The sequence below is a fragment of the Chelon labrosus genome (genome assembly GCF_963514085.1).
Source record: "Chelon labrosus genome assembly, chromosome: 9".
Classification (NCBI taxonomy): domain Eukaryota; kingdom Metazoa; phylum Chordata; class Actinopteri; order Mugiliformes; family Mugilidae; genus Chelon; species Chelon labrosus.
Genome location: NC_140359.1, coordinates 23,752,014 through 23,766,490, shown reverse-complemented (window position 1 = coordinate 23,766,490; position 14,477 = coordinate 23,752,014). Strand labels below are relative to the sequence as shown.

Below are 14,477 nucleotides of genomic sequence, written 5' to 3'. Positions count from 1 at the left end.
GACTTAAGGCAGAAGAGTTGGGGCTAATATAGAAGCACATAAATATCTTTATATATGGTTTTAATGTTTGTGTGTCATTTGGTAATAGTGCAGAAGCTTAACTTTTAGTTGGAAACTGTTTTAGAACTGGGGGGAAAAAAATCATAACTTCTTTTCCCCTCTGCTGTACCTTGTGTGCTTGTATAATCTTTATTCATCTCTTTACAATCAGTAGAAATGCACGAGTTGTCAGCGAGCATCTTGTATTTGGCCGAGTCTCAGGTGGCTCTGATTTCCCAGCAGGCCAGATGGCAGCCCTGTGTGGGCAGTGTGTGTGTCTGTGTGCGTGTGTCTGTGCGTACGCATGTGTGCGTGTGCATGGACGAAGGGGCCGCGAGAAGAGAGCCAACAGCCTCGTGGAGGGAGGATTGCTCACACTCTGGCTCTCTCCTCTGTCCCCGTGCAGCTGTGCTTCTCCCTCCAACTTGAACTTTTAATTTGTTCAATATGTGGCAGAGGACGCCGAGTAAAACAGAACACATGTCTTGCGGCTGAGGCTCCATAGGCAAGGACTTGAAGTGGAGGATGATGCTGTATGGAGTTGTTTCTTTTAAAACTTACTGAAGTTCACGGCCTCTGTCAGACTGGACTACTGTGGATTTGATTAAATACTAGCGCACAGTGTCAAAAGGGTTATTCCACTGACAATTTAAACCGAAGCTACAACCCCGAAAGCATCATAAATTCAGTATAGTCCTGGATGAATGATTGTGTTCTGCGTCAAATTGTGCTGTTGGATCACAAGTTGAAATTCTCTCTAATAATTAAAGAAAAACTGAAACCTGATGGGGTTGAGTTATATTTTCTTCACAGAACATGCTTTTCCAAAGGGATGTTTAATCATGCTACTCAGCAGTTTATCTTTAAACAACATATGGTTTGAATTTTTAGGGCAACACAGTCTTTTTTTATTCTCAAGTTTTGCACTCACAATTCTCCAACACTAAAATCGAGTTGAAACAAGTTCATTGTTAATGAAACTCAGCACAAAGTGGATTCAAGCTTTTCGGTTCAATTCCATTTTATTTATATAGCACCAGTCATTGTGTCTAAAGACTCTCTACAGAATAAGATCCTGACACTCACCCAGACTGGGTAACTGAGTGCAGGGTTATCCCGACTATTTAAGATCCCTAGGACAACCTGATGAGAAGTGAGCCCAAGTGGCACAAGAATTAGGCATTCATGGACAAGAGCTGAGACTAGGGAACTGTTGGGAGGCTACTACATGTGTAACCCCAGTGTGTGCTGGGGTTATATGCAGAGGAAGTGGAAGTTACGGAAACTTCAAAACCCATCTTCTAGACACAACTGTGAGCTCATTGTTCCAACATTCAGAAATGGCACCCTTCCACCCTCGGAGATTGTGTACCAAGCACAAATAATAAGACTTTACAAGCGGATTAAAGATCATAAAGAAGTTGGACACCTGGAACCTCCATGGCCGGTTACCAAGATGAATCAAAATACCTTCTGAGAGTCTACAAGAATATGTGAATGTAGCATTACAAACAATCCCTACTATGGTCATCCCTGAGACCAGCACTGTTTGACTAGAGGATGAAAACCAGCCATAAGGAGCAGTATCCTCGAGAAAGAGGTTGGAGGCAAGCTCAAGCATGAGGGAAGGGTTAAATAAAGAAGTACAACAAGCTGTCGACACGTGATGGCTCGGAGACTGCCAAGCAAAGACTCGCAGCCCTGGCTACGTGCCTGAAAAGGTACGACAGAGAAGTCGATTCAAGAAGAACAAACAGGATGTTCTCTGTACCGAGCCACCCAAAGTGTACTCTCAGTGGCACAGTAATTATACGAGAGCAAACCCCCCAAGGCTGGAGGCTGAACAATACTGGAAAGACATAAGAGAAGAGGTGGCATCCCCTAACAACAATGCTCAGTGGCTAGAGGACCTGAGAGCAGACTACAGAAACCTCTTTCAACAGGGACCAGGGACCACCATAATGGCATACATCCATGAAAAGGTATCAGGTATGAAGAGTCGGACAGCACCAGACCTTGACATGATCCACACCCACTGGCTAAAAAAAAAGCTATGCAGTTAGCTTCTCCCTGAACCAGCTGCTAAGGGCTTGACCCACCCCGAATGGCTAACCAAAGGCCAGGCAGTCCTGAACCTGATATGATCCCCAAAAGGGAGTGGCTCCATTCACCTATGGGCCAATAATGTGCCTTTGCACAATACAGAAGCTCATGTGAGACACTAGGAACACTGAAAAAGTAAAGCACAAGCTGCTGGTAGTTAGAGCAGAGACTGTAAAACCAGACAGACCAATCTGTACCCTGCCTGGTTTGACTACCGGAAAGCGTACAACTCACTGCCTCGCACACATTGATCCTGGAATACTTGAAGCCTCAACAGTACTCTAAGAGTCTTCGTCAAGAACCCAATGGAGCTGTGGAAAACAATCCTAGAGGCTGACTTCAAACCAGTCGCGCAAGTCACCATCAAGAGCAAAACTGTCCCACTGTTCTGTCCCACTGCTGTCCTTCAGAGGCCTGAACCCATGACCCACTCCACCAGGACCTGAAGCAATGAGATTGGGTTGTCATTCGGATCTGATGAGTGTGGGCAGATAGTGAGAAGGAGGGGGATGGTTGTCAGAACTGAAGATTGAACTACCAGAAGGCAACATAGCCGATGTTGAGAATAATGTGTACCTTGGAATCCCTCAGGAAGCATGAAAAGTCCACAAGGAAAGCAACCATCGCCCAATGCCTTCAGGAAATTAGCCAAATCCTGGAAAGTCATGTGAATGGCAAGAACAAGAAATGGGTTTTCGACACTTACACCCTGGTAACCATCATGTTGCTGGCATAATAAAACAGGCCAAAGGAGAAGATAGGGGCCAGGACAGGATAAGAGAGCTCCTCATAGGGTAGTTTTACTAGTTTTGGATAAAGTTGAAAATCAAACTAATTCAAGATGTGCTTAAAAACAGACACAAATAACTAAAATGAAATGTCCCGCAGGAGACTGGGTTGTCTCTGGACATATTTACTGACTGGGAACATTAAGCAATCATTCTGTTATCTGAAAAACAACAGAGAGCAAAAACGATTTCTTCCCATTTGTGTAGCAGCAGCAGAATATACTGTGCATGTGGATACTGCAGTAAATAGTGGGACATGTACAGCTGTATATCCGTACTTCACTGTGAGTATGAATTCGCTGTTCAGCTCATTAACAACAAACGAGAATTGTTGGAATAATGAGTGATGAGTGTTGCAGTCGCCCTGTTGCTGTTGGATTAAGTAATCCCTAGATTAACTACGCTACTGTATAGGCTGCAAAGCTCTAATGTGGAAAAAAGTCTCTGTTCTGGTAATAAAATCTTTCAAAGCCTGTAGCTTATCACTGCAAAATAAGCATCTTGCAACTGGATTACAACTCTCATGCTTGCAAGTGTTTTCACACTACAGTCCAGATGGGAGATTCGTTCTGTAACCTAAACGGATTCTTTCTTTCGTGCATATTTTTTTTGTCTTTCATATTGTAAAAGTGACAAACTATACAATCAATTAATACACCAAGCCAATACAAATATTAGGATTACTCTTTCAGCTGTGCTTATTTCCTATTATAGTGTTCCCCCCCGCCCCCGCAAAAAGTGGTGGAGACTCATTTCAAACTTGTTCCGAGCAGCCGACACAAGAGACAATCGGTGGAAAATAGAAAATCTATATTTGAGGAGTGCGACTTTGAATCGTACCAGCCGACAAAATGACCCACAGGTCATGTAAGTGTGCAGATTTTTCAAGTTGGTAGCACTGATGCCTCACAGTAAGAATTCGAATCCACGGGCCAAGTGGGGCCTTTCTGTGTGGAGATTGCATGTTCTCCTTGTGTCTGCGTGGGTTCTCTCAGGCTTCCTCCCACCGTCCAAAGACATGCTCGTTAGGTTCATTGGTGATTCTAAATTGGCCGTAGGTGTGAGTGTGAACGGTTGTCTGTCTCTCTGTGTTAGCCCTGTGATAGACTGGAGACCTGTCCAGGGTGTACCCCGCCTCTCGTCCAATGACAGTTTGGATAGGCTCCAGCCCCCCCGCGACCCTTCACAGGCCAAGCGGCTGCAGAAGAAGAATGAATGAATGAATGAATATGTTAGTAGAAAGTGTGACTTTTCTTGTCTATGTCGAAGGAAGTGCGCAGTTCCAACCTTTAGCTGTGCCCTCTCACTAAAAAGGTTCATTTTGGAAATTATGAGTTTACATACACAACCCTCCAGCATCCGTTAACTCAAGCAAACTGTTCCCCAGTTCCACTCTCAAGCCAGAACCAACCTGAAAAGATGTCAGCATTGTTATCTATGAGAAAACATACAACCTGCTAAAGATTGTGCGGTGACTCGTAGGTGACCATTAGTAGCACTGGTATTTTTGGTTTATCTTGTTACAGGACCTGCGACGTTACACATGCATGTGGCTGCTAATCTGTGGTTAGATAGTACAAACAGAGTGTATGTATTACTCACTGACTAATGGAAACAAAGCTATTCCTCAGTAGATTCCATGTGTGTGTTCTTAGAAACTGTCAGATAGAAAAACTCTTGGCATTGTGATTTGCAGTTTTGTCGTAGCTTGTGTTTGATTTAAAAAAAAAAAACAAAAAAAAACTGTATACGTTTCCGTGTTTAGTTCACTATCAGTTTCCTGAATCTCACAATTGTGCAGCAGAGCTCTGCAGAGAGTTGCAGCTAAGTGGGACTCGAGCTGCTCAGGGTGTGAACACTGCGAGAGGCAAAAATCACACACACACACACACACACACGCACACACACTAATTCACTTCTTGAGCTCTGCCTCGAGTTTACAAGCCAACAGTCCAAGTGACAAACATGTTGTCTGAGGACTGGGCAAGTGCGGACCTCTGCAGATCTGTCAACATGCTGCGAGGCCTCGCTAACTCAACTTCAGTGTAGGTGGATCAGATAATAAAGTGTTCCGTGGACTTGGGAAGTTCATTTTAGTGGCAGATACCACCATTCCTTGCAAGAATCCTTTCATTTGTGGTCGTCTTTTAGCTCGCTAACATTTTGAGTTCTGCTAAAGGTAGTGCAACTGGAAGTATAGAAAGAGAAGCGGTGAATTCATGAGAAAGCAGAGCGTTAGCTTTAATAACTGGTCGTTCATAAGGTTATGCCACTTTGTCTCCCTCACATCATCATGTGATCACCTAACTGTTAAACTACGCTACGAGGACTCTGCCTGCTTTTGGGATCAATTAAATCCGATACTGTGATTCGATATATTTCAATTTATTTCCATAGAAAATCATTGGGGTGTCTGTAATGACCCTTATTAATCACAGTCTCAAACCCCACGGCCCACCCCCTCCTCTTGTCTCTTCACCTCTCCATCCCTCAACCTGACTCATTCACCCGTCTATCTGCAGTCACGCTCCTGTCCGTCTGATGAGATTTCACTGACATTCCATGCTGACATATTCAGACTATTGTTCTGCCGCTCCGGGTGGCACAGGTGGGCCTCCATCTCTCCAACATGGCCCAGTTACAAGTCGGCGCTCCCTGCCAAGTCAGGCCCCGTTCATCCGGGAACAGGGGAGCTGGAATGGGTTTGACCGTATTGTGCTGCACCTGCTTCGCCCTCGCACCAGATCCCCCTGCTTCGCCTGCCATTCTGCTATTGCAGCGAGCACTCCTTCCCTCACCGAGCCCCCGCGCCGTAAAACCCCGCAAAATCCACTGAACTTAGCTGCTCTGATGGCCGCGGCCAAAACAGCATCTGATGTGCCTTATTTGTTGACTGTGTGAGATTAGTTGCAGAGGGTACACGTCGTGGGGCTTACCATGCAGAGATGGAGCGAAGTCCCCACCCCTCCACCAAACACCCACCAGCCTTGCCAAATAATGAGAAATGGAAGATTCTCCAGCTTGTCTAAAGCCCTTGTCACAGTCGGCCCATGCACACTTCTGCTCCCGAGCCAGACTGTAGAGCAGATACTGTAAGAGCTCCCGCAGCAAAAGGAACTGGCTACTGAGCTACGCGTTCACGAGGCAGCTCAGGAGCCATTGTCCTGGTCATTTCTGTCCAGAATACGGAGATGGGAAGCATCCACCTGGACTGTGTGAGGCTTGTGTGCAAAAGAATGTGCTTTTATTTCCCTGGGAATGAGAAGGAAGCAGATGTGGAGCTCAAATATGTCCCCATATCAGAGATTAATGTAGTTCTGCAGGAATCCAGATCTTAATAACAGCCGAAGACGCAATGTTTATGTTTCACCCTGAAAATACAAATTCATAAATCAGTTTTTTGTTTGTTCTGTTTAAGAACGCGCAAATTTATGAGATCAGGCCTGCACATTAACAACTGATCGGTTTGGAAATCCAGAGACAGTGATGCAGTCACATTTTGTATTCTAATAAGCAAAGGTTAATGTGGGAAATCCTGTTGAATGATTGCAACAAAATGATTGTACGTAAAGAATTTTCCTGTTCACTCTCTTACGTTACCGCACGTGCAGTTTGTCAGTGATCAGATTCCTCTCCTGCCTCCTGTCCTCTCGCTAATATTTAAATATATTTTCACAAAGGGAAGACGCCTCCGTTTGAAGTTATGTACAGGCGGACTCGTGAAACACCAGGTCGAAATTGAGTTTTGCATCTGCACTGTAGTTCGCATGTGTCAACCCTCTGGCTTTAATCCTTTAAAGTTGCATGGTAGCTCAGAGGTTCTCAGTGTCGTCTCATAGTCTGGGATCCTGCTATAGTTTTGGAGTTTTTGCCTCGGTCTGTGCAGCTCTCACGGGATGTTTGCGCTGCATATTGACCGGTCATTTCAGCCAAATTGCAATGAAAAACCAAATCGCTCGAAAAAAAAATTCTGGAACACCTTACGTGCCAAGAAATTGTCACGGTAAGAACAGATTAGAGTGAGTCTGGCACATGAGAGGGGTAGTGTTTATTTTTTTGTCTTGTGATTCGGGTGAACTCACCCCTCTGTTGTTCTTTAGTAGCGCACAGTTCTCAGATAAAAACCTGATTTCGGTGCAAGTCAATGGATGGATGGATACACAAATTCTCCGGTGAATAAAACACAATCAAGCACCTTTTGTGACGCCGGAGTCAGGTCACAGTGAGCAGACAGAGAGAACGGAGAGGAGGCTGAGGCAGAGGGAGATGTGTGTGTGTGTGTGTGTGTGTGTGTGTGTGAGGTTGGAGGCCGACTGGCTGCTGGGGATTCGCTGTGCGAGAGCTCCCTCTTGGTGCGAGTCGGTCTACTGTTGGTGAACAGGCTGCTGCTGAAAGGAACGTCTCTAGCTACCAACACACACACACACACACACACACACACACACATTCATGAACTGGGTTTAACTATGCATAAAGGAAGACTGAACTGAAATTGCTTTTATTTTGGAGGTTTCCAAAAAGGGCACAGATGCAGGCTCATGCAATTCCTTTTTACATCATTTGTCCTCAATACCACTGATTTATCAATAACCATTGTTATTTCTTTCTATGCTTTGTGTGTAATATGAATATTATCTCCTTTGGTTTGTGTTACAAAATTGCGCTACTCTTTGTATTATTGTTATTTTTATGTACACGTACTGTCAATCAAATACCCACATATTAAATCATGGTCAGTAAGAATTTCATGTAGTTTAGTATATAGGAAAAAATTACTTTAAATAGAAGTATTAGCAAATGAAAAACAGTTTTGTTTATGAGAAAAGTGCAGTTTAATGTTAAAGAGTGGCTTGATTTTATTCTAAAAGTTTTAATCTTCTCTCTGTTTTTTTTTTTTGTTTTTTTTTTGTTTTTTTAGGGCCGGTGCATGAATTTCAACCGTATACAGCATCAGTAGAAGAGTAGAAGAGAGGAACTACTGTGTGAAGAGCAACGCGCTGATCGCCGTGGAGGACAGAAGAATTTCAGGGTTTTTTTTGTTTTGTTTTTGCGTACTCCTTTTGCTAAAACCACTATCCGTTCACCGCGTTTCCTTTCTGGTTCTTTGCCCTTAGACCTTTCAAGCACACAGGGTGAAGTGTTACTACTCTAACGCATTAAGTTATTTCCAACCTTTTTTTTTTTTTTTTTAAACCAAATTTTTTATATGTATAAATATATATATAAAAAAGAGTCAACGCAGGAGCACGGGGCGCCTCAGAGCTCAGCACTCAGACTTGGTTAGCTTTTCATGTGCACCAAAGGCTTAACATATTCTGACCATATTGTGCCTTCTGTGAAAAACCTAATTTCATGGACACAGACGGAAGCTATCTAAAAAAAAAAAATAAAAAAAAAATAACATGGAGAATGGGGCTGTTTGCCTTTGGCATAGAAGTCGGAATAATCCCAGTGGGCCTCACAAGTGCAGAAGTCCTTTGCCTTTTGGCAATGTCTCATCACGACTCCTCTCCAACTTCGGCAGTGCTGGATGCCTGGCGGCTGCCCTTTGACTGGCTTATCTTGTCATTTTAACACTGAGAAGTGCACACGCATGACAAATTGTAGACAGGATGCCCCAAGGTATTGGACAGCACCAAGACTTTGCCCTTTAGTTCTGTTTTTTTTTTTTTTTTAAGAAGACACCTTCCTTTCATTATGCACGCAGGACAAGGAAATTAATAGAGCGTTATTCGACCGCAGGACAGCCTCCTGACCAAGATGATCCAGCTAGGTTTGAGGGATTGATGCCTTTAAGACCTTGACATGGCATGGCGCTTGGCGTTTTTTTTTTTTTTTTGCCCCTGTTTTCGGCGCAGTCTGCTCTCCGCTCAGGAAGACGTAGCCCATCACAGCCCATAAACAGGCCCATCATGAGTCTTAAGATATAGATACAGCTGCCTCGGCGCTCCGTCTCAATTCTCTGAGGGCTCCCCATCTGCGTCACAACTCACTAGTTCTCTCGGCGGCGGAATATCAAAGTTTAATTAAAATAATTAAAGGCAACAGCAAGCAGCAGCCTGTGAAGACTTGCCTGTCTCCTTTTTATGCCTTTTGACATTGAATGACCTATTACCGCGTTATTCGCGGAAAAAAAAAGAGGGCACAGCGCCACGATGACGGTGCACCATGACCAAAACGTAAACCCAAAGCAGCGGATGCGACGGACGGATAAGTATTGTTCATTTCCAGAAATTATGCTCCCCCCCCTCCCCTTCCCCATCCACCCCAACTCCCTCAACCCAAAAAGCATGGGATATATATTTATATATATTACGGATTTCTCAAGCACGCTGTCATGACGCCAATCCCAAATGATGTTAGTGTGAGCGCAAACACTGTGGGGGAGGAAAGGGGGCAGCAGCTGAAGAAAAAGGCTCGAATGATCCAGTCACTTCGGATACCGTACTTCAGATGTAAAATGGATATTCGAGTCGAAACCTGACAAAGCGTGCCGGCTTTGACGGGAAGCAGTATAGACAATGACCAGTGGCTGGGTCAGTGGGATGTCTCTGTGCAAGCAGGGAAGCTTATCAAATGACACTAAAAATAAGTTCAACAACCATCAAGTTTGAGGGGGACTGGGCGAGCGGATCACATTCGGCGGGCGCAAGACAGGCGGCGAGCGACACGCGGCTCTAATTATTCCTTTGTTTCGTCTCCGTCCCAACTGCAGGGACGTACACAATTCCAAATCAAGTCCTCGGAGTGCACTGGTATTTATATCCGACTTAAATACTTTTAGCCTCTTGCATAATTGTGCGGGCTGACATTTAACGGGCTCACTGGGCTTCTTCTGGACGCACGGTGGACGAGGAATTTTTAGCACTTAGATCTTTTTTTTTTTAATGTTACAACCAATGGCACAGGAATGTTATTAACCCGAACTAATGAGATATTCACATGGCGGTCACAACGCAACTCGCCCTGCTAGTAGCATGTCACAAATCCCTGCTGGGCCCTCTCATTAATTATGCTATGGTTATATTTCTACGCTTTTTTTTTTTTGTTTGTTTATTTTTTTACTTTTTGTAAATTGATCTTTTTTTGATGAAAATGAGTATTTTTTTATTTCTGCACTTGTTAAAGTTTTTTATATTGTCATTGAAATCCCGAATTGGAAAAAAATAAATAAATAAAATATGGTGAAATTTTTGATATTTTTTTAACGCACTTAAAAGTTGAATCTTTTTTTAAGGTTAAATACAACTTTGGTTTAGAGAATATCTTGTTTTTATCAGCATTTCTACCATTTTTATTATTATTTTTTCACTTGCATGCACTACTCCTTGCTATCCGCTCATTTGATGTGCAAAAATTGTAATTTATCATTTATTATCTTTGTTGTATCATCTGTTGTTTTATATTCACGAGGCACCTTGACGTCCAGAGGCTGTACTTGTGTGTGTGACTTGCAACCAATGTACCGTTTTACACTGTTTTTTTTTTTCAGTCCGAACATTTCTCTTTCTTGTTTTACAATCTGTTGTGTCAAATACAGTATATATTTAACGAAAAAGCGAACAGTGTTTTTATTTATTTATTTTTTCCCCCTCCCTCTCTTTTTCCAGCACATGTGTGTGTTTGTGTGCGCTGGTAGGGGTGGACATGCTAAAGGCGATCTTTAATTGGGCCCTTGCAGATTTATAGGGCCCGACAGGGAACGTGATTATACAGTGTGTGTGTGTGTGTGTGTGTGTGTGTGTGGACAGGGCTAGTGGACAGTGTGCAGCCTTTCCCCTGTGAAGTCAGTCACCGGAGGCACCGCACACACAAACACGAGTACACAAAAACCCTCCAAGGTGTTCAACGCCCCAAAAATGAGGTCTTGCATTTAATAAAAATATGCACTCATACACCTTCTGCTTTGTCCACATTTGCATGCTGTGACAAGATGCCAGCTGAGGTGTGTGTGTGTGTGTTTGTGTGTCTAGACGGCATTAACCCTGTGCCCATGGTGGACATTCTTCCTTTCATCTCGTTCAGCAAATTCAAGTTGATGCCGTTTCTTTAAAAGTGGCAATGAAATCATCCTTTGTCATCAAAGCCCATAGTTGTATTTTAAAATACAGAACTACAGGTGTTTAAAAGCAGAAGGGCAACGATATAGCTGAAGAGGTTAGTTGGTTGATTGAAGATAGTTACTCTACAACAATGTCTAACATTTTATGGGCCTTTGGTAAGAAAAACATTATCTGTAAAGTAACCAATGGCGTTAAATGTGTGTTAGTAGAAGCAGTAAGTAGCATAAAAATGGATGTTCAAGTAAGTACCATGTGCATTTCACACGTGGCCAGGCACTGCACCAGAACTTAACATTTTACATCATTGTGCTTATATTTCTAATATATATAAGATAATCCTTTATTTATAATCAAAAACATAAACAAGTTCAAAATTGTAATCCTTGCAAAAAAAAAATAAGTGTTTTACTTCATACAAGTGGCAAATCGAATAAACCATGTCTATCCAAAATGATATCACTGGACTCAATCTTGTTGCGCTTTAAGGATTAAACTTAAAAGATGCCACACAAGAGGATGATATAAAGCAGTCGAGGGACAAAGCTTCTGGGGAATTATGATGGACTTCTACCCTTCTTATACCAATATTTTCTGGTAGATTAAAACAACAATAAGGAAAAAAACACTAGTTTCTTGTCCAGTTCACTAAACTCCTCTGGATGCAACCTTTCTTTTTATCTGGACCATTGAAAGCTTTTTTTGTTCACCGTGTGTCCATTGTCTTCAGCTCTGGAATCAGCAAACTTGCAAGTTGACATAAAACGCATTGCAAGTGATGCACCGACGTCGCAAAGTCGCCACAAACTCGTGCTGTGAAATACAGAGAAATGTACCCAGTGCTGATCATCAACTTTGTGAGAACTTGTAAAGACATTAATTTACCTCAGAAAACAGAGGTAGAGAGTATAACTACATAAATGTCTTCATGAGTGTTTAAGATTAAAAAAAAATCACAAGTTCAAAATTGTAATGCTTGCAAAAAACAACAGTGTTTTACTGCATACAAGTGGTAAATCGAATAAAAATATATATCCAAAATAATATCAACTTGGACTCAATCTTGTTTAAGGATTAAACTTAAAAGATTCCACACAAAAGGATGATATAAAGCAGTCGAGGGACAAAGCTTCTGGGAAATTATCATGGACTTCTACCCTTATACCAGTAGTTTCTAGTAGATTAGAACAACAATAAGAAAAAAAAAATTAAAAATACTAGTTTCTCGCCCAGTCCACCAAAGTCCTCATTACAGTGGTTTCCTCAATATATTTGATTTTTTTAAACAAACACCTTATAAACCCAGTATTGGTTTAGCTTTAAGTGCTGATTCCAGTTATAACTTTCCACCCAGAGAATGACTCCACCACTGACCAGTTCAGCTTTCAGAACACCAAGACATTAAGAATCACGTTTTTGTTAAATGTTTTAAAATTAGAGTTGTACAAACAGCTTTACTGAAAACGAAAAAAAAAAAAGAGCTTATCTGCTCTGTTTGCTGTTGTTCTTAGATCAACGGCAGCAGCAGCAGCAGCCGCCACAGGCTGTGTTGTTTTAAACACGGCGTGCTGCCGAAACCACTCTGTGCTAATCTGAGTTTAGTATTCATCCTGCAAAAGCTGACACTTTTAGACTGGAGTCTGGTGCACGACAACAACTCCCACCCTCCTCAGGTTTGTCCATGTGCTGCTGGCGACGCTGACGGTTGACCTTTGGTCTCACACTGCACATGGGACAACTGAATCAGAATGAGAAGAATAAATAGTTTTTATTGCAAAATACAGTTTAGCAGCTCTCTGGTTCGGCATAAAGATAAAAACTATAGAAATCTACTATATATAAAAATATAATTGTTTCATAATCAAAGATTAATTCGTTTATATTTAAAAAGTACATGTTTGAATTTAAAAAATGTGGATTTACTGGCTGAACACAATCATTGTATCCCAACTACAATCCGCATTTTAGCATCCTTTTTGAAATATTACTTTCTCAAACTCTGTAAATTTATTCGTGTGAATGAATATTGGGGAGAAATTTGCTTCTCTTTTTTTAATAATCATTTCTGGTTGTGTTTGTCAGACAAGACGAAACACAAAGACGTGGGACTGAGTCTGTCAAAAGATAAAGACCACTTCACAAACACATCTGAATTCCTCCACATGGTAGAGACAATTGAATACCACCTTGAAACTACCAGCAGGGCTAAAGACTCGTGACTGAGTATGTGATAGAGGAGGATGTTTTATAACTTCTATATCTCTAAAATGCTAAAAAAATACATAAATAAAAATAAATAAAGTTAAACTGTAGCTTCAAAAACAAACAATGAAACACATAAATTAAAAGAAGCCACCAAGATGCTCGGTTTATCTCCTCACACATTCTCACAGTTTTTTAATTTTAACAAGAGAATAGCACTTGTTTGTTTACTTGCCACTGCCTCACACTGGAGTCTGTTCGTATACCATGCTGCCGCTCGAGCTTATACATCATGCGGTATGTAAATGGGCTCAGTGCAAAAGGGACATACTGCCGCGCTAGAGCAAACAAAGTGGTTTGGAGACGAAAAGGCGTCTGAGAGGAGAATGAAGCAGCCGAATTACGCAAAAGATGTCAAGTATTTAAAGAAGCTTAGACGCTGCAAATACTTTTTTATTTTAGGGTGGAAGGAAATTGACTAATATGAAACAAAACTTACACACATGATCTAGAAAGATTTTCGAAGATTTCAAAGATGACGCTGGCGAAATTCACCGCGGCTATCTGTTGTTTTTATTTTAGAAAGGAAAAGAATGCACCATTTTATTTGGGACGACCAAAAAAATAAATAATACAACGTAACATCCTGCTTGGAATAAAAGTGGCGCATGAGGACGGCATTATCCGCAGGTCTTTGCATTCTTCTATTTTTACATTAACACTCGGAGCCAAGAAAACGCAGCGTAAACTCCTAAATCCATCCTGAGCTGTGCCACAAGGTTCTGTTTTCGCAATTTGATGGAGGGGGGCTTAGCTGCCATAAAATTTCAACCTCCACTTCCCCTGATAAAGTTTCTCTGGCAGCCAGTGTACGGACTTAAGCAGCTGTTGCCCCCACCCCCTAAAGCCTGTCTGGCTTCCCAGGTTATCCCGATTTACACAGTTGTCTCTGAAATTTGGGTAACTTTGAGATCAAGTGCAGGGGCGCCGGACAGCCACGAACCACTCAAAGCCCCAAGCCCGGGCCGCGTGGGATCCGGAGGGCAAGCCCGCCCGCCCTAAGAACAGCATGTTTGAGTCGACACTCGATTTTTATGCATTGTATTTCTGAGAGCATTACAAATAAATCCCCTTCTCAGGCGACGTGGAGGGCTGCTGTCTGGTGACGGCCATGGAAAATGCAGGTGGGGGGGATTAGGAGAGCTTGACAGTTTGGGATTTCAGAGCATTATCTTGATGCTCTTTTCTGTGAGCTCTCTGTTCAGTGAATTTTAAAGCCTGTAAG

The 14,477-nt window shown here is 42.3% G+C and overlaps 1 protein-coding gene across 1 annotated transcript in view; it reads left to right on the top strand.

Annotated features, from left to right (window-relative positions):
- The window catches only part of antxr2a (ANTXR cell adhesion molecule 2a), a 75,907-nt gene extending 65,359 nt beyond the window's left edge, over positions 1–10,548 (top strand). Inside the window, exon 17 of the mRNA XM_084551397.1 lies at positions 7,849–10,548. Within this exon, the coding sequence (XP_084407523.1) occupies positions 7,849–7,887 (39 nt within the window). The 3' untranslated portion in view covers positions 7,888–10,548. The remainder of the gene's footprint in view (positions 1–7,848) is intronic.
- The last annotated feature ends 3,929 nt before the right edge of the window (positions 10,549–14,477 follow it).